Consider the following 20627-nt stretch of genomic DNA (forward strand, 5'->3'; position numbering starts at 1 on the left):
CAAGTGGTAGAGTGCTAGCCTTGAGCTGAAGAGCTGAGGGACAGCACCCAGACCCAGAGTTCAGGCCCCACAACCGGACCCCCTCAAAAAAAAAAAGAAAGAAAGAAAAATAGTTTTAGTGACTGAAAGATTAAGTAAAAATACCATTTATGAAAAAAGAGCCAGGAGCTAATGCCTCACACCTGTAATTCTAGCTAATCAGGAGGCTGAGAATTTGAGGATCACAGTTCAAAGCCACCAAGGCAGGAAATCCCATGAGATTCTTATCTCCAATTAACCACCAGAAAGCTGAAAGTGACACTGTGGTTCAACGTGGTAGGGCACTAATCTTGAGCAAAGAGCTCAGGGACAGCACCCAGGCCCTGAGTTCAAACCCCACAACAACAGCAACAATTAAAAGGGTAACTACAAAATTGCAACCCGTCTGTACTTCACCTTTATAACAATAAAATAAATAAATTAAAAATTAATTTAAGAAAAAGAATAAAGGGTAAGCCAGGTTTTCATTCTTAATATCTTAACTCTCAGGAGGCTGAGGATCAAGGTTCAAAGCAAGCCTAGGCAGAGAAATCCCGAAGACTCTTATCTCCTCCAGCAAAAAGCAGGAGGTGTGTGGTTCAAGTGGTAAGAGTACCAGCCTTGGAGGGGCAGGGAGGAACCAAGCCAGAGCTTGATGCTCTGAGTTCAGACCCCAGTACTGGGAGAAAGAAAAAGAAAAAGTAGAGTGACTTCAAAACATAAACAAGAAGCCAGGAGTAGTATCACAGGCCTATAAATCTTAGTACTCAGGAGAATAGAGTTCAGGGGTTCCAGAGTATGACGCTGTCTCTAAAACAAAAACCTCCAAAATAGGGCTGGGAAGGTGGCTCAGTGGTAGAGCGCTTGCCTTGCATGCCTGAGGCCCTGGGTTCGATTCCTCTGCACCACATAAGCAAAAAAAAAAAAAAAAGCTGGAAGTGGTACTGTGGCTCAAGTGGTAGAGCACTAGCTTTGAGCTGAAAAGCTGAGGGACAGCGCCCAGGCCCAGAGGTCAGGCCCCATGACCAGACCCCCCCCAAAAAACCCTCCAAAATATCTATTCATATTTTTCTGAAGGAAACAAGTAGAATGAATAACATGAAAGCAAAATACCAGAGTATTGACTGGAAATGTCATTCAAGCACTCCTTTTGACACACATCTATTGAGCAAGTATGAAGTGCTCTAGTTTAAGGCAACTGACACCTGATATAAGGCAGAGATCAGGTCAATATATTTTTGTGTTGGTGGCTACAGCCACTTTGCTCTCCTTCAGTTACTGAGGCCGCTCTGGCCCTTGGTATCAATCAGAAAAGAAGACTGGAGTGTTGGGTACAGGTGGCTCACATTTGTAATCCTTGCTATTCAGGAGGCTGAGATCTGAGGATTATGGTTCAAAGCCAGCCTGGGCAAGAAAGTCTGTTAGACTTCTATCTCCAATGAACTACTAAAAATGCTGGAAGTAGGGTTGTGGTTCAAGTGGTAAGGTGCTAGCTTTGAGCAAAACAGAGCTAAGAAATAGCACCTAGGCCCTGCCTGAGTTCAAGCCCCAGTACCCATACACACACGTTCCTGGGATTTCTAGTATCCTCTGGTTTCCCAAGATCTGTAGACCCTAGATCTAGGGATGCAACCAGTACCCTAGGAACTTATAATGCTCAAAAGCCTATTCCAAAGACTGGACTGAAAAAGTGCAGCTAGTCTATTGCTTCAAGGGTGGGGTCATGCCAGCTTGGCAGGAAGCTTACAGGGCCTACTTGGTCCATCTGACTGAAGACAATAACATATCTATGCAAAGTAGGAATTCTCTCTTCAGTAATAAGCCACAGCAGATCCTTCCTGCTTTCTGAATTGTACTTCCATTCACCAGCGACACCATTTCTAGCTCCATACTGATTCTTTTCTAGATGCCAACAGCATTTATTCCTAAAATGCACATTTCAAGCCCAATATAACAGTCCAAATTTGATGTAAAAAAAAAAAAAGGTATGAAAGAGCTGGGCACTGGTGGCTCATGCCTGAATTCCTAGCTACTCAGGAGGCTGAGATCTGAGGATTGAGGTTCAAAGCCAGTTCGGGCAAGAAAGTATATAAGAATCTTATCTCCAATAAACCAGAAGAAAACCAGAAGTGGCGCTGTAGCTTAAGTGGTGGAGTGCTTGCCTTGAGCTGAAGAGCTAGCTGAGGGAGAGCTCCCAGGCCCAGAGTTCAAGCCCCACTATTGACCAAAAAAAAAAAAAAAAGGCATGAAAGTTACCATTGGCTTCTCTGTTCTGCCCTCCAATCGCATTACTGCAAACTTCTGGATGCCCAAATCATGATAATGATATTGAAATCATTATTTTGTTTTTGTTTTTGTTCAGTCTTAGGACTTGAACTCAGGACATGGATATTGTCCCTGAGCTGTTTTGCTCAAGGCACACTCTACCACACGGAGCCACAGCCCTACTTCCTGCTTTTTAATAGTTAATTGGAGATTAGTGCCTCGTGGACTGTTTTGCCCAAGCTGGCTTTGAACAGATAGCCTCACATCTCAGCCTCCTAAGTAGCTAGGATTATAGGCATGAACCACCAGAACCCAGCCTAAATTGATTATTGATTACCAAAAACTAAGATTATTTTTCTCAGTAATATTAGGCATTTCTCTTCATCATGTACTTGCCTTATATGTATGTACATATAATTTTTTTTTTAAGTCGGTCATGGGGCTTGATCTCAGGGCCTGGGCACTGTCCCTGAGCTTCTTTTTGTTCAAGGCTGCACTTTACCACTTGAGCCACAGTGTCACCTCTGGCTTTTAGTATGTGGTACTAAGGAATCAAACTCAGGGCTTCATGTGTGCTAGGCAAGCACTCTACTATTAAGCTGAATTCCCAGCCCTGTACGTATACTTAAAAAAATTATTATTTTTTTTTTGGGGGGGGGGTCTGGTCATGGGGCCTGAACTCTGGGCCTGGGCGCTGTCCCTCAGCTCTTCAGCTCAAGGCTAGCACTCTACCACTTGAGCCACAGTGCCACTTCTGGCTTTTTCTGCTTATGTGGTGCTGAGGAATCGAACCCAGGGCTTCAAGCATTCAAGGCAAGTGCTCTACCACTGAGCCACCTTCCCAGCCCCTTATTTATTTTTTTGTGCTTGAAATCAGGCCTCATAGTTTCCTTTAGCTTTTTCATCCAAGGCTGGTGCTCTGTCATATAAGCCATACCTCCACTTCCAGCTTTTTGCTAAAGATAAGAGTCTCATGGATTTGTTTGCTCCTATGCTGGCTTTGAAGCTTGAAATAAAATTTAACACACATAAAGATATTTAATACTTAGATAAAACTTTAGGTACATTTTATGAGCTTTTGTCTTACTAGAGTTTGTCCTTTTCATTTACTTGTATTTTATTCTTGTGTGTGTGTGTGTGTGTGTGTGTGTGCTGATACTGGGGTTTGAACTCTCAGCCTCATTCTCTTGCTTAGCTTTTCTGCTAAAGGCTGGTGCTCTACCACTTGAGCCACACTTCTACTTCTGGCATTTTTCTGTTTAATTGGAGACAAAAGTCTCTTAGATTGCTTGAGACCTCAGCCTCCCAAGTAGCCGGGATTATAGGCATGAGAAACCAGTACCTGCTTAGTCCTTTTAAAATCTTTTTGTGCTTACTTTAGCCAAAGGATGAGGCTGCCTGGCAGTGTGTCTGACATGGAAAAAGAAAGCTTTAGAGTCCCTAAAAGTTGTCCTGATTAGGATGTCCTGCGAGAGTCCTGGTCCAGCCACGTCTGAAGCCTTGCCTAATTCAGGTTAAAATGTCTCCAATTCTGTCACTGTAGTTTTGCTAAATAGATAGGCTGGTAATGATAAGAAGCCCAGGGTATCTTTTGTATTTCCCCAGTGAAAGATTAAATGAAAGATTAGAGTTTGCCAGAGAACCATGCAGACATCCAGGTACAGAGAACAAAGAAAGGTTTATTGCTGGGAAAGGGGGCCAGCAAGATTCCTTCTCACAAGGGAGAAGTGAGAAGCACCAGCTAGTGTCTGAGGTGACCTAGTTAACCTAGGAGGTCTAGGAGGGGCTAGAAGGGGCTAGGAGGCAGAGACCCTGGTGTGGACCTGTGGGCCAGGGGCTTCATCATGGCTGATTAGGACTGATGGCTGCTGCCCAAATAGTAGATAAGGGGTCCTGCAACTGCCCGGACCTGAAGGTCACTCTAAGGGGCTCTTGCTACCTTCTATGGTGGTAGCTGCCCCAGAGAAGTTCCATCCCAAGGTAAAGGGGGTCGGAAGTTGATTATTTACTGCCTTTACTATATGGGCCTGGTGTTGCCTAGGAAGGGAGCATGCTAAGCTGTGGAGAAGGGAAGAAGTGGACTAAGCTATGGCAAGGGAGCTCATTTCCCTAACACCCAGCAAAGGTAGTTTTTTAGTTTAATTTCATGTGTGTTAAATTTCATGGGGTGGCTTCGTATGGAGGAGTGGCATATTGATGACTTTGCCTTGTTGAGTGCAGGTGATCTTCCCACTCTTAGCCCCTCAAATAGTTTAGACTAAAGGCATAAACCACTGTTGATGTTTTTTAATTGAAATAATCTGGCAAATAGGAGAAAGTACCTTATTTTATCACCTCCAAGAAGCATGTTTGTTTACATCCTATATGAATATTTAAATGTGTATACAGTAATGTGTATGGCTTTTTAAATTATACTAAATTATTCACACTGCTCCACAACTGCATTTTGTTCATTTGAAAACTATATTTCAAGGAGGCTGAGATCTGAGAAAGGAAGTTGAAAATCCACCTGGGCAGACAAATCCATGAGATTCATATCTCCAATTAACCAGCAAAGAGTGACAAAGAGAAGCAACAAAGCCAGGTTCTGGTGGTTCACCCTTATAAAAATTCTAGCTACAAAGATGGTTGAGATTGGAGGGTGGCGGTTGGAAGCCAGACTTAGCAAAAAAGTTCCTGAGACTCTTATCTCTAACAAGCAAAAAGCCTGAAGTGAAGGTGAGTTAAAAAAAAAAATAGCCCAATGAGTGCCAGAGGCCCTGAGTTCAAGTCTCATTATCTACAAAACAAAAAAGAAAATGAAGGAACTATATATCACAAGCAAGATTATGTGTTTATCCTGCCAAATTAAGATGAATTGGCTTTAAGTAAATTACTTTATTAACTCTCTTGGTAGTCTTCTTAAAGTTTTATTCTTTCCAAAATCATGTAGGTTTATTTTAGTGTGACATATAAAAGATTGTTTATAAAAATAATATGGTTGACCAAAACAAACAACTTACCTGCTTGATTTTCCATTAAGTAATTTTTGAACACATGTAGGATAATCCACACACACACACACACACACACACACACACAAAACAAAGAGAAATTTTATACTTCCTTATTGCAACAGAAGCCAAAAATTCCAGCACACAGTTAAAAATTAGAAGAACCTCAGGTCCTAAATTCTTAATCTTCTTAGTCTGTTTGATCAAATGAAATGTATAACATGAAGGCTTTTATAATCCTCTGTGACTGCTAGCTATGATATTACTCTAAGTTATTACTTTTTTTTAGGGGGGGGGGTCTGATCGTGGGCCTGAACTCTGGGCCTGGGCGCTGTCCCTCAGCTCTTCAGCTCAAGGCTAGTGCTCTACCACTTGAGCCACAGCACCACTTCTGGCTTTTTTTTCCTGCTTATGTGGTGCTGGGGAACAGAACCCAGGGCCTCATGCATGCAAGGCAAGTGCTCTACCACTAAGCCACCTTCCCAGCCCTGGGAAAGTTTTTGATTGGAGAAATAAATGCTGGATCACAGAGCACTTGATGACTAGGTGGCCTCATTTCTGAAGCTCAAATTCTTTCTTTCTTTCCTTTTTTAAAGATCAAGCTGAGCACTGATGGCTCTTATTGGTAATCATAGCTACACAGGACTGAGATCTGAGAATCAAGGTTCAAAGCCAGCCTGGTGCTAAGAGGGTAGTGAGACTCCATCTCCAATTAACCAATAAAAAGACTAAAAGAAGTAAAGCTGTGGTTCAAGTGGTAGTGCTAGCCTTTAGCAAAAATAGCTTTTGGACAATGCCCAGGTACTAAGTTCAAGCCCTAGGAAGTGTGTGTGTGTGTGTGTGTGTGCGCGCACACACACACACACAACACACACAGAAATAAAAGAAAAAATAAAAAAATACAGAGTGGAGAGAACTTCATTTTATAAAAAAACGAATTTAGGGGGAAAAAAATCCCCAACCCCAAATTAGACAACCAGTATTTACTGGGACTGGTGTGTGTGTGTGTGTGTGTGTGTGTGTGTGGTGTGTGGTGTGTGTGTGTGTGTGTGTGTGTGTGATTGAGGGGTATAAGGTGATGATGATGGCAAAGGAGAAAGCCAGTGAGAGGTAAAGAAGAGACTATGTATGGGTTGGGGTGCATCACAGCAAATGCTCTTATGAGAATGCTCCTCTGATGGTTTGTTTGTGCCAGTACTAGGGCTTGAACCCTGGACCTCAAACTTGGATTTAGCATGTTTGTTCAAGGCTGGTTGGTGCTCTACCATTTTGCTGATTAGCAATACATCTCCTAGACTTTCCTGTCTGGGCTAGGTTTGAACTGCAATCCTCAGATCTTAGCCACCTAAATATCTACAGGTGTGAGGCAGTGGCGCCTGGCAACGATGGTAAGATTTGTGTATGTCAAATTGGTCTACTGTTTTGGCCAAACACTAATTAATGTAGATGTTACTATGAAGGTGTTGTACAGATGTGATTAACATCCACAATCAGTTGGGGATAATAAACCACATAGTATGGCTGTACCCCACACTATACTAAAGCCTTAGGAGTAAGAACTGAGGTTTCCTGGAGGAAGACTTCTACCTGACCTGCTAGCTTGCTGACCAGCCTTCTAATTCCTGAACCAGTGCCCTAAAACACACATTTTGTTACTATTATAAGAGGCAACTTAAAAGATGCTTTTTCTGGGCCCTGTGAATTAAAACAACAACAAAAAAAACCATATATCTACCTACCACTTGGATTTCCTTATTTTGAGGAATACATACAGATTCATAGGTTTTAGTTTTTATCTACACATGTGCTTGTCTAGCTTGCAGGTAGGATATATATAATGTGATAAAATATTTTTTCCTGGTAATAGCATTTTCTGTAGAACAATTTAATTCACAGAGTTTGGCAATAGCTCCTCTATCTTCATTGTATACCATTTTATTTGCGTTGACTATCCCATGTGACTACTGGCTTGTTTTTCCCTTCTGGTGTTATTTTTAGGCTGTTTGGCTTCATGACTTTTGACATGTCCTTCACTTGTGATTTCTTACCCATCTCCCGAGGCCAAAGGTCTACTTTCATAGCCTGACCTAATTTCTTGTGGATCTTAACACATTTCTCCAGCTATTACTACATAACATGAGATTTGTTGATCAAAACTGTTAAATATTTCTAGGTAGCAAGTTTTTCCTAGGAGAGCAATGTAGACTTGTTGTTGGCGATTTGACAGAACAAAACAAGAATAACCTTGGCAATCCATCTTTCCTCACACTGCAAAGTAGCTAGAAGAGAGGTTCCAAATATTCTCCAATAAAGAAAAAACAATGTTGCCTGGTGGCCCACACCTGTAATTCTGGCTACTTGGAGGGCTGAGATCTGAAGATTGTAGTTCAAAGTCAGCTCAGGTAGGAAAATCCATGAGACTCATCTCCAATTACCAACAAGCCAGAAGTGGAGCTGTGGTTCAAGTGGTAGAAGTGGTAGTGCTAGCCTGGAGCAAAAAGGCTTAGGGACAACATCTAGACCCTGAGTTCAACCACCAAGACACAGACACACAGATACACAGAGACTTACACACAAATAAAAGAATAATCAGGTGCAGGTGTGGTGGCATATACCTGTAATTCAAGCACTTGTTTGTTGAGGTTGGAAAAACAGTTTGAGATCAGCCTGGACTACATAGAAAGACCCTGTCTTAAGTAACCAACATTAGTCCCCAGCACTTGTGGCTCATGCCTATAATGCTACCTACTAAGGAAGCTGAAATATGAGAATCACTGTTCAAAACCATCCTGAGCAGGAAAGTCTGTTAGACTCTTCCCTTCAAAAACCAGCAAAAAGCAGCAAGTAGGTGTGTTAATTAAAGTGGTAGAGTTAGGGTTGGGAAGGTGGCTCAGTGGTAGAGCGCTTGCCTTGCATGCCGGAGGCCCTGGGTTCGATTCCTCAGCACCATATAAGCAAAAAGAAAAATGCTGGAAGTGGTGCTGTGGCTCAAGTGGTAGAACGCTAGCCTTGAGCTGAAGAGCTGAGGGACAGTGCCCAGGCCCAGAGTTCAGGCCCACGACTGGACACCCCCCCCCAAAAAAAAAACCTAAACAATAAAGTGGTAGAGTGTGAGCTCTGAGCAAAAATGACAAGAATACAAGTTTGGTACTGACATGTATGCATACACATGCATGTGCTACCATGAGTGTGTGTGTGCATGCACATACATCAAAAGAAATGTTAATACTTGGGCTGGGAAGGTGGCTCAGTGGTAGAGTGCTTGCCTTGCAATGCATGAGGCCCTGGGTTCGATTCCTCAGCACCACATAAGCAAAAAAAAAAAAAAAGCTGGAAGTGGCACTGTGGCTCAAGTGGTAGAGTGCTAGCCTTGAGCTGAAGAGCTGAGGGACAGCACCCAGGCCCAGAGTTCAGGCCCCACAACCGGACCCAAAAAAAAAAAAAAAGAAAAGAAATGTTAATACTTGAGGTGATTAATAAGCCTATTATTCCATAATGATCAAAGATTGATCATTATGTAATACCATAATGATAGGAAAACATCACATTGTACCCATAAATATATACAATTACTATATGTATATTAAAATTATGAAATACAGTGGGCTTACATAAACTAATATAAAATGTGTATTTCTATCTAAAAAAACCCAAAGGCAACCATCATCTTTTACCTTTATCCTAAGGTACTACACCGTATTCTCTTTACTTTCTCCAACTACATAAGAAGTCACCACATTATAAACAGAAGTCCAATCTTTATATACTGAACTAAATTTTATTTAAGGTAAAGCTTTATACATCCTTTTATAAAACGAAAATTCACGTCTTAGAATTAAACAAGTCTTCAATATCATAAAGCTATTTATAATAGGAGTTTAAAAGTAGTGGTTAACATTTTACTCTTGTAAAAATGTCACAAGAATTCAAAATCATAACTTGGATCTTCAGTGATTCAAGTGTTTTGTTTGTTTGTTTGTTTTGCCTTACAGAAGGGCTTGGACAGCTTTGAGACAGAATTCCTCCAAACATACTGCCCGTAAGTCCTCCATTTGTCCGTGCAGCAGCTCATACTGTGGGGTAGCTAGCTGCAGTTGCAAGTCCACAGTGGTTGTCTTTGTCCCTGGCTATTTTGACGAAGCCTTCTGCACCCCACTGAGTACCCCAGCTGAAATGTTTTCCATTTTCCATCACACATAGAAAACAAACAAAAAACAAGAAAAGATTAGCTTAATTAGTAACAGCACTTACACTTATATGTATCCTTACACTTACATATAAAAGACACTACCCTAATGCTAGCACAACTATATAAACACCTATATAAATTATATTCCCTCTGGCTCCTTCATTTTCAAGATAGGAAATTGAAAAGGCAAGTGCTGGTACCTAATTACTCAGGAGGCTGCGATTTGAGGATCACGTTCCAAGCCAGCCCAGGCAAGAAAGTCCCTGAGACTCTTATCTCCAATAAACCACCAGAAAACCAGAAGTGGTTCTGTGGCTTAAGTGGTAGAGTGCCAGCCCTAGCAAAAAATCCCAAAGTTCAAAGGCAGTGCCCAGGCCCTACGACCCAAAATAAATTGATAAATCAGTTCTCAAACCGTCAGGTCCCATGCCCTTTGTTTTAAAATCCTTAGGGCCAAATGTGTTTCAGAATTAAGAAAACTGACTTTAGACATACAATATTACAGCTATATATAAGGCTGTATATAATTTCTTGCTCATACATCAATTATCTCTGTGCTCACTCTTAAGAAGAGAAAGCCTCATGAGATAAAGCTTGAAGTTTTGTGAACTTGTCAATAATGCTCATTCCAGGCAGAGACCCTCTTTTCAACATGAAATATTTAGAATTTTATACCTGTTCTTCACAAGCCAATATTTATCATCTGGGCCATTTCCATCAGTACCGTAGCCAACAATCAGAATGCCGTGATCCAGGTCCTTGCTGCTACAATTTGGTTCATAATAAATGCCTGGGAAAGTAAGATAAATACCAGAGTGAGACAACCCAATTTACATGGACAGTGATCTATCTCCCTATTGTCACCTACAGGGAGTGCCAAGTCTGTATTTAGTGACATGTTAAACAGATTACAAACATTCAAAAGATCTTAAATACTTTTCCCCTTCCCCCACTAAAAATAGTAATTAGGACAGCACCCAGGCCCAGAGTTCAAGCCCCACAACTGACCAAAAAACAAAAGTAATTATGGCAAAGTTGGGCACTGGTGGCTCATCCCTGTAATCCTAGCTACTAAGGAGGCAAAGTTCAAAGATCACAATTCCAAGTGAGCCCAGGCAGAAAGTTCATGAGACTTTTTTTGGTTATTGGGTTTGAATTCAGGGTATGGACACTGTCTCTGAGCTCTTTTGCTCAAGGCAGGTGCTCTACCACTTTGAGCAACAGGGCCACTTCCGGTTTTATGGTGGTTAATTGGAGACAAGACTCTCACTATGAAAGACAACTTACCTGATTCATAGAACTGGAAGGATGTATGGCTTGCATCCATAGCTGCAGAAATGGGCCCCACAGAGGCCACTGCCTTCAGCAGGGACTTCTCCCTCGGAGGGATGTCCACAAATCCAGTGTCATTTGCCACAGCATATTCAGGATTGTACTTACACTTACCATCCTTTCAAAGTAAAAGAAGAAAAGATTTAATGACTATCTTTTTCTGCTTAGGAAGTGTTCCAGAATCAAAGCACTCAGTAAATTAGTTTACCATTAGTTGATTTGAAACTTAAAAAAACTCTTATCTCCAATTAACTAACAAAAAGCTAAAAGTGGACTTGTGAATCAAATGACAACTCAATATTGAGGGAAAAAGCCAAGCAAGAGTATAAGGTCCTGTGTTCAAGCCCCAGGACTTGCATATGAGTGCATACACACACACACACACAAAAATAAAATTATTTTGTTAGTCATGGGGCTTGAGCTCAGGGCCTGGATACTGTCCCTGAGCTCTTTTGCTCAAGGCTAGTACCACTTTGTTCTGTAGTTCCACTTCCAGTTTTCTGAGTGATTAATTGGAGATAAGAGTCTCCAGGGACTTTTCTGCCCTGACTGACTTTAAGCCACAATCCTTAGATCTCAGCCTCTGAGTAGTGAGTATTAAAGTAGTTGTATTACAGGCATGAGAGATTAGTGCCTGGCCAAAAAGGATTTTCTTTTTTGGTCAGTTGTGGGACTTGAACTCTGGGCTTGGGCACTGTCCCTATGCTCTTCAGCTCAAGGCAAGCACTCTACTGCTTGAGCCACAGCGCCACTTCCGGTTTTCTAGCGATTTATTGGAGATAAGAGTCTCATGCACTTTCTTGCCCAGGCTGGCTTTGAACCATGATCCTCAGATCTCAGCCTCCTGAGTAACTAGGATTACAGGTGTGAGCCACCAGCGCTAGGCTAGGAATTATTTTTACAGTGCAGAAATTCCTATTATCTGTAGGGTGGTTTGGATATTCTGTTACAAAGAAGCTTAAACAGCTATATGTGAACTATCAAATCAGAGAAGGCAAAAAAATAAATTGTGTGTGTGTGTGTGGTACTGGACCTTAAACTCAGGGCTTGGGCTCTGTGCCTTAGCTTCTTCACTCAAGACTGGTACTATGACCTTAGCCACAGCTCCACTTCTGGCTTTTTACTGGTTAACTGGAGATAAGAGTCTGGAGGACTCTCCAGTCAGAACTGGCTTCAAACTGAGATCCTCAGATCTCAGCCTCCAGGGTTACCAAGGATTATAGGTGTGAGCCATCAGCACAAGCCCAGCAAGAGTACTAAAAAGTTTGGTGATTCAATTCTACCATCTAGAATTGTGGCTTCTGGAATGATGTTATCTCTGATTATTTCATTCCACTCAGAGCTCAGACAATAGCAAACTAAAGCACTTCCATTTTACCTGGCCTTCATATGGATAGGATTTCTCAGAGTCCAAGCCTTTATTTTCCTTGACATACTGGAAGGCAAAGTCCATTAAGCCACCATTGCAGCCCTGATTGCCTTGAGGATGAGAGCAGTCCACTAGGTTCTGCTCACTGAGGGAAATCAGTTTGCCAGTCTTCTTGAACGTCTGCCCTTCCAGGGCTCCAGTCGCACTGAAAGCCCAACAAGAACCACATTGACCCTGAAAAAGGAAATTTAAAAAGCTGAAAGTTTCTAGACAAAGATCAACAACAGTTTACATATCACCTTATTTTTATATATTTACTTTTTGTGCATGCTAGTCCTTGGGCTTGAACTCAGTTTTTGTGTTTTTGTTTTTGTTTTTTTGGTTGGTTGTGGGACTTGAAATTTGGGCCTGTGCTCTGTCCCTGAGCTCTACAGCTCAGTTTTCTGGTAGTTAACTGGAGATGAGAGTCTTGCAGACTTTCCTGCCTAGGTTGACTTTGAACCGTGATCCTCAGATCTCAGCCTCCCAAGTAGCTTAGATTACAGGAGTGAACCACTGGCACCTGGCTTCACTTCTGGCTTTTTCTGAGCACTTTATTGGAGATTAAAAATCTCACAGAATTTCCTGCTAGGGCTAGCTTTGAACTGCAATACCCAGATCACAACAGATCTCAGTGTCCTGAATAGCTAGGATTACAGCTGTTACATTTTCAAGTAGTTAACAGTAGCATGTGGGTGAGCAATCATAACCACAATGTTGTTTTTGTTTTTTTAAATTAAAAGGCTGAATATATCGGCTTGTACTTGTTAATCTCAGCTACTGAAAAGGCAGAGATAAGGTGATCTCAAATTTGAGGCCAGCCTGGATAAAAAGTTAGTGAGACCAATATCTCAAAGAACAAGCCAGGGCCAGGAGATCTGAGGATCATGGTTCAAAGTGAGAAAGTTTGTGTGACTCTTATCTCTAACCAACAAAAAAGCTAGAAGTGGAGCTGTGGCTTAAAGTGGTAGAGCACTAGCCTTGAGCAAAAGAGCTCCAGGAAGCCAGGTGCAGGTGGCTCATGTCTATAATCCTAGCTACTCAGGAGGCTGAGATCTGAGGATCATGGTTCAAAGCCAGCCCTGGCAGGAAAGTCTGTGAGACTCTTATCTCCAATAAACCACCCGAAAACTGGAAGTGGCCCTGTGGTTCAAGCGGTTAAGTTCAAGCCCATGACCAACAACAACAACAAAAAAAAGAGCTCAGGGAGAGCACCCAGGCCCTAAGTTCAAGCCCCACACTGACATTTAAAAAAACAACAATTCAGGTCTAGTGGTATATATCTGTAATCTCAGCTACTAACAGTAGAATTACATTTTAAAGCTGATCCTGGAAAAAGGCATAGACTCTATCTGAAAACAACAACTAAAGCTACAAGAGCTGGTTCAAGTAGTAAAGTGCTTGCTCAGAAATCACACAAAGTCCTGAGTTCAAATCCCAACACTATTTCCTGTCTGAAATAGCAAATTATATGTAGCTCCACAATACCCCAAAGCAACTATGCCAGTTTACTCAGATTTTCCTGGCAGCGCAGAGTGTGTACCTGACACTTTTCATACCTGATTCTTCACAGGGGTCACATAGCCTTTTTCTGTCCAATTCACAGATGCAGGGGGCTTAAAAAATAGAAGTTCCTGAAACATTTTCCCCTTCTTGTGCTTTGAACTCTGAAAGCCATTCATCACCTGTCTGAATTCTTCATTGGTCTTCAAAAGAAACAAATAAGATGAAAAGGCAAGAGGAATCATTTTGTGAAGAAGTGAAGACAAACAGCCTAGAGTTAAGCAATGCATGTGTGACACTCACCATGTCCCCAAAGGCATTCATTTTCATGGTGAAACCATGTCTGCCTAGGCTGTATTCCCCATTATGCATTTCAATCATTTTCATGTTCTTTTCCCAGACTGCTCTCCTCCATCCTTCTTCATTCTAGAAGCAAAATGTTAATTTTTACTTAAAACCTGTGTTCACCATGAGGCTTTTCCAGGCAAAGATAAAATCCATGGCCAAGGATGGCATTACATCTCTGGAAGGTGGTTCTTAGATCCAAAGAGAGCAGGGATGTTTTCCATATTGTGCTCACGAATGGGTGTAGTAAGATTACTGACTGGGTGGGTAAGAGCAGGCTACTCCCAGCCCATGAACTCTAAGAGCCATTCCTGCCAGGTAATTTCAAAGATACCAACCGAGCCATATAGTCTCCTGTGCATTGACTTCCACTGGTACCACTTTGTGTCCAAGTTCTGGTCATGTTTTGGAGTAGCTGAGGCTATTCCCAAGCAAAAGGCAGCGAGGAAGAGTGAAAGATTCATGGTTCAAAAACCTAGGAAAAGAAAAGAAATAAGTATGCATGTGCTATTTACTGGGGCTTGAACTCAGGGCCAGAGATCTATCCCTTAGGCTTTTCTACTTGACTATCTGATGAAATCAATTTTTGGAGGACAAGGGGGAGTTGTTACTGGGGCTTGAACTGGGTGTGTATGCCGTCCTTTAGCTTTTTTCCTTTCAAGATTGGTGCTCTATCACTTGAGTGGACAACTCTGCTTCCAGCTTTTTGGTAAATTGGAGATAAGAGCCTGAGCTGGTTTCCAGCCTCAGTCTTCAGACCTCAGCATCCTGAGTAGCTAGGATTACAGGCGTGAGCCACCAGAGCCCGGCAAAAGTTAAAGCTACCATAACGGAGTAGAAACATCTTAGTTATCTTTCTAATTATTAACATAAAGATGGGGAAAAGGGGGGGGGGACCACAAGAGGGCAAGGGAACTAAATATTTGATTAAGCTACTGAAATGGCAAGCAGCCTGACAAATGCTATAAGTAAAATAAATGGTCAAAATGTGACTTCCGAGTGGTGCAATAATCTGGGCTTACAAGGTCCCACAACAGTACTTTAATGGCACCTTAAGGCAACAACTTGGCAACAAGGAAGTGGTTCATCCAGGTTATTTACCTGACAGTACTGAATCTCCCAGGAGGAGTCTTACTATGAGAACATCTGGAATCAAGTAAGGAAAGAGGGATCCCCAAGAATTAGTAGGCTATTGCATACTTGAGATGTATTGCAATCTGCCTTGGAACTGAAATCTCTCAGAAGTGCCTTCCCAGGAGATCGGGGCTGGGAGTGGGGGGGGGGGGTCCCGGCAGAGCACCCCTTCCCCACAAGGGGCACTCCAGGAGAGGGGGGGGGCAATACTGCTCCGCCCAAGCACAGCCCAACCACTCCCAAGGATATGATGGCGGCGCAGGGAGCGCCGGGCATCGGGACTCGGCTGCGCGGACCCGGCTCCCCCTGCCTGGCTCTTCCAGGCCCGGACACTGCGCGGCCTAGGGCGGGGGGCGGCCCCGAGGCCGGCAGACCGCAGGTACCCCACGCCCCCCCCCCCGGCCCGCCCCACACCCCGATCCCCAAGGCCCGCCGGAGTTTTCCCACCGCCCTCCCACCGCTCCCGGACCTGAACGCCGGCAGAGCTCCGGACGGATGCCCTGGTTCCCACGAGCGGCGCCCGCCTCATCCCCCCCCCCCCTCGCGTGCTCCGGCAGGGGTTGCGTTCCCACCCCCGACCCCACCTCAAGTCCCAGCTCACCCCGCGCCGCTACGGCGCGGCAGGAGGGGCGCGCTCACCTGGTGCGGCGGCCGCTGCGCAGGCGCACTCCGCAGGCGCAGCTTCTTTCTCAGGTCGCCCGGGGTCCAAGAATCTGGCCCAGCTGTCCCTGACTCAAGCTTTAAAGCCCCAGGTCGGGCGCTTGCCTGGCCACGCCCCCGACACCTCCCCGCTGGACGATTGGTTCCTCCCCGAGAGGGGCGGGGCCTGCGCGCTTTCTGACTCCCAGCACGTGATGCCGCAGGGTCTGGACTCGCCTGTGGGTGGGGCGAGCGGATCCGAGTGGATTCGCGGTCCCTTCCGGGCAGAGCGGGCAGTGGTAGGATTCCTTTGTTGGAGGGATGGGGGTCTGAAGAACTACTCGGGCTGGAAGCGCTGGGCTGGCGGTGTGTGGGGCGAGGGGTGGGGGAAGAAGAAAAGAGCGTGCAGCAGCAAGCTCGGTGTGAGTTTTCAGGGGATCCCTGAGCGTGGATTGGAAATGTCCTCTAAGATGGAGAGCCGGTGTAATCTAGTGGTTGCTGTTTGATCCACAGCACAGGTGGAAGGGTAGCTCTCATTTCAGGGTAATTCCCCGAAGATACTGACCCAGGGGGAAAGAATCGCATTTTGCAGTGCGTCCTGGCCTGGATCCGCTTAGCAAAAGGGCTCACCCCGTTCTCCAGTCCAAAATCATTCACAGAAAATGCTGTTACTAAGCGCGAGCGCCTCACACCAACAAGCCTAGCTACTCAGGAGGCTGAGATCTGAGGATCGCCGTGCCAAGCCAGCCCGGGAAGGAAAGTCTGTGAGACTGTTATCCCCAATTAACCAGTGAAAAGCTGGAAGCGTGGCTGTGGTTCAAATGATAGAGCTCCAGCCTGGGATGGGAAAGGTAAGGCACAGTGCCCTGACCCTGGGTTCAAGCCCCAACACTGGCACAACACAGAAAGATAGAGACAGTAGAGACGGATGGAGACTATTGTCAACTCTGCATTACAAATGATGTCTTCTTCACCTTGCAAATGCTTCTCGTGGAATTCAGTACATTTACTTTAGTAATAGTTAATTTCAGGGTTGAGGTTGTATAGTTGGAGAAAAACTTTTACAGGAAAACCTATAGGTAAGGATTTAAAGAAATTAATTCAGAAACATTTCTAAATTTTCAACCATTTCACGAAAGGAAATATATTTTAGAAAACAGGACTGGGGTTTACTTCATGGGGTAGAACATTTGACGCCCTGAATTCAAGTCTCAGTACATCACCCTCCAAAAATTAAAAAGACAAAATGTATTTTAGGAAATAAACATTCTTTGACCTTCCCTATAATTCTGTTCTCATCTTTAACTACAAAAATATTACAGTGCATATCAATTTATAAACTTTTACAGAAAAATTGAGGTGTATGTGAGTGTGTGTGTGTACAGGGTCTGGGCCTTGAACTTAGGGCCTCTGACTTTTTGCCCACGGTTAGCTCTCATCACAGCTGTGTCCCTAATTGGAGTTTTGGGTTTAAATGGCAATCAATGTCTCCCTTAGATTGGCTTCTAACTGCAATCCACAGATCTCTGCCTCCTGAGTAGCTACAGTTAGAGGTGTGATCCATGAGTACCAGACAATAATTCATGTCAATTCAAGGCAAAAAACCAAAAGGCCATTTTACTTTTTCCCTTTGAGAGGGTCTTACTATGCAGTCTAGGCTGCCTCAGCCTTCTCAGTGCTGGGATTACAAGTATGTACTAGCATATTTATCTCAAGTGTTTTATTTGAGCTATAGATCACACCAGTAATCCTCAGGACCCTGAAGGCTGAGATCTAAGGATCACAGTTCAAAGCCAGCCTAGGCAGAAAAGTCTGTGAGACTGTCATCTTCAGTTAACTAACAAAAAGCCACAAAGATCTGTGGCTTAAGTGGTACAGCACCATCCTTAAGTGAAAAAGCCTAGGGACAGTGCCCAAGCCCCAAGTTTAAGGTCTAATTCTGGCACACACATGCACATGTGCACATGCATGCACAGGTACGCATGTGTGCGCACAGACAGACAGACCAAGGTTTATTTATGTCCTTTGAAGAAGAAGGAGTCTTTCCCTCCCAATTACAACTAGGTTAGGATGCTCTCAAGTGCTTACAAAACTATACGGTAAGTGGTTGGAGTCTTGCTTTTTTCCTTTGTCTAAATTTATTCAACATAGTCATCGTTCACACATGGGAATAAGCGAAAACCACCATATGAGAACAAAAAAGCTACATATTTAGAACTTGATATAACAGCGATAGAGGACAGGAAAAACTGTAGTGGGGGAAAAAAAGGGAGACTGAATGTGCCAAGTTTGAAGACTTATCATAAGAGGGCTAAAGTAGTTAGTATGACAGGAGTGAGCCACTTGGGTCCACCCTAGAGGAGTAATTCTTAGGAATTAACTTAAATGTGCTTAATTTGGGCATCAAATTTGATTAGAAGAATTAACTATTAGAAATGGATCATTTAATACAGTTGCTTTGGTTTGCCCAGAGTGGAGAGGTAGAGGGAAAAATAAAGACATTGTCATCATTGAGCAAGTCCTGAAGAATCTGAGCTGTTCACTATGAAGATTATGCGCTGTTTTTTTCCCGGTGGGCCAGAGATAGATTGCTGTATAGTTGAGCTATTGTATGTTTGTTTATACAATGTATCACAAGCAATCTTAGTTATTCTAACACGTGGGTTTTAGAGTTGCCCTTGGGCCACAGCTCCCTATGATTGTACAGGGTGGAAAAACCTGTCACTGCATCAAGATCTGAGCCTTGAGCAAGAGCTTGGCAGTAGGCTGTGTGCCAATTGCTGCTCCAAAGAAGGGCATCCCCTTTTTGCTTATGTGTATATCAATCCTGGGTGCTATCCCTTAGCTTTTTTTTGTTTTCTTAGAGCTATCACTTCCATTTGAGCCACAGCTCCACTTCCTGAGTTTTGTTAGTTAATTGGAGCTAAGAATCTCACAGACTTTCCTGTCTGGGCTAGCTTTGAACTTCAGTCCTCAAATCAGCCTCATATGTAGGTAGGATTACAAGAGTGAGCCAGTGGTACCTGGCTCTTTGATTCTTGAAATGTGATTTGAATGCATTGGCAAAAACTTGTACTCCCTTTACAAATCCAAAGTATAAAATTAAACCAAGAAATACCTACATGTACACAAATATTGGAGATGCTCACCTAACATAATATCTAATGACATTTGTGTATACAAAAAAGTATTACTATATTACTAGTCATTTTGTTTCTCTTGTATCTTTTCAGTTTTACTTTGTTGTGAAATAATTTCATTAGATGCTAATTATTCAAATGGTCACATGGAACAATTGGCTCCCTTCCAAGTGACATTATCCAAGATGCATTGTAATCAAACTGACTTTTTGAATTGAAGCCCCTTTGTACAGCTACTTAAAGATAACAACAACAACAACAACAATAATAAAAAGTTTATACTCAGCGCCAGTGGCTCAGGCCTATAATCTTAGCTATTCAGGAGACTGACATTTGAGGATCTTGCTTTGAAGCTAGCCCAAGGAGGAAAGTCTAGGAGATTTTTGTAGTTGTTGTTGGTCATGGGACTTGAACTTGGGCCTGAGCACTGCCCTTCAACTCTTCAGCTCGAGGTAAGCACTCTCCCACTTGGGCCACAGCACTACTTCCAATCTATGCGCTTTTTTTTTTTTGGGGGGGGGTCCAGTCATGGGGCCTGAACTCTGGGCCTGGGTGCTGTCCCTCAGCTCTTCAGCTCAAGGCTAGCCCTCTACCACTTGAGCCACAGCACCACTTCTGGCTTTTTGCTTTTTGCTTATGTGGTGCTGAGGAATGGAACCCAGGGCCTCAGGCATGCAAGGCAAGTGCTCTACCACAGAGCCACCTTCCCAGCCCCAATCTAAGAGCTATTTATCTCTAATTAACCACTGAAAAAATTGGAAGTAGAGATATAGCTTAAATGATAAAGTGCTAACCTAGAGCAAAAAACGTTCAGGACAACATGTAGGTCCTGAGCTCAATTCTCAGAACTGGCACAAAAAGAAAAAAAATATTTTACAAAAATAGTTACATTGTAGGGGCTAGGAGGTGACTGAGTTGGTAGAGTGCTTGCCTCCCATACATGAGGCCCTGGGTTCGATTCCTTAGCACCACATAAACAGAAAAAGCCAGAAGTGGTACTGTGGCTCAAGTGGTAGAGCTCTAGCCTTGAGCTGAAAAGCTGAGGGACAGCAACCAAGCCCAGAGTTCAAGCCCCACGACCAACAAAAACAACAACAAAAATAGTTACATTGTAGCTAAGTGATCAATTTTTACCTCCACTTTTGATAAGATGCAGGTGGCAGAAAGTCTTGATTACTATTTAAAATACCATATCTGTGATAGAATACTCATGTATAAGTCTCATGTAAACTTACTTAAGTGACTCTCATGTAGAGTTACTTTGCTCACTAGTAAAGCAAACTATAATGAAAAAGGAAAGAGAAAAAAGAAGGGATTACTTTTTAAAAACATTGATCAAACTTTACATTTGTGAAAAACATTTTTTTTTCTTTAGGGTTTGAAGTTAGGGTCTCACATTGCTAGGCTGGTCAGTGTATGTGTGTGCGCGTGCACTGAGGTTTGAATTCAGGGCTTGGGCACTGGGCACTGTCTCTGACCTTTTATTTTTTTTATTTTTTTTAAATTTAATTTAATTTTATTTGTGAACATACTGTACAGAGGGGTTACAATTACATGGGCAGGATAATGCGTACATTTCTTACCAAGCATTGCAGCCTCCTCCTTTGGTTTACCCTTCACATCCCTTCCCAGCCTCCCCCCTCCCCCCCAATCCCAATCCT

General features: G+C 43.2%; 1 protein-coding gene across 2 annotated transcripts; it reads right to left on the bottom strand.

Moving 5' to 3' along the window:
* Window positions 1-9251: 9251 nt before the first annotated feature.
* LOC138836948 (procathepsin L-like) lies at window positions 9252-15931 on the bottom strand. 2 transcript variants are annotated; one of them, XM_070035647.1, is made up of 8 exons: window positions 15827-15931; window positions 14392-14528; window positions 14012-14134; window positions 13765-13911; window positions 12176-12400; window positions 10753-10915; window positions 10141-10255; window positions 9252-9444 (listed from the first exon to the last, which is right to left on the bottom strand). In XM_070035647.1, the coding sequence occupies exons 2-8, from the start codon at window positions 14515-14517 to the stop codon at window positions 9345-9347; spliced, it is 999 nt and encodes a 332-aa protein (XP_069891748.1). In that variant the 5' UTR covers window positions 14518-14528; window positions 15827-15931; the 3' UTR covers window positions 9252-9344. The 2 variants fall into 2 exon arrangements, with proteins under 2 accessions (XP_069891748.1, XP_069891749.1); XM_070035648.1 differs by lacking the exon at window positions 15827-15931 and adding an exon at window positions 15657-15703.
* Window positions 15932-20627: the final 4696 nt, after the last annotated feature.

This window comes from Dipodomys merriami, unplaced genomic scaffold (assembly GCF_024711535.1).
Source record: "Dipodomys merriami isolate MVZ:Mamm:240054 unplaced genomic scaffold, mDipMer1.0.p SCAF_26, whole genome shotgun sequence".
Classification (NCBI taxonomy): Eukaryota; Metazoa; Chordata; class Mammalia; order Rodentia; family Heteromyidae; genus Dipodomys; species Dipodomys merriami.

Coding starts and splice junctions, on each gene's coding strand:
- LOC138836948 (XM_070035647.1), bottom strand. CDS start 14,517: ATGAATCTTTCACTCTTCCTCGCTGCCTTTTGCTTGGGAATAGCCTCA. Junction 12,401..13,764: donor TGACCCCTGTGAAGAATCAG/GTATGAAAAGTG, acceptor TTCCTTTTTCAG/GGTCAATGTGGTTCTTGTTG. Junction 9,445..10,140: donor TATTGGCTTGTGAAGAACAG/GTATAAAATTCT, acceptor AAAACATTTCAG/CTGGGGTACTCAGTGGGGTG.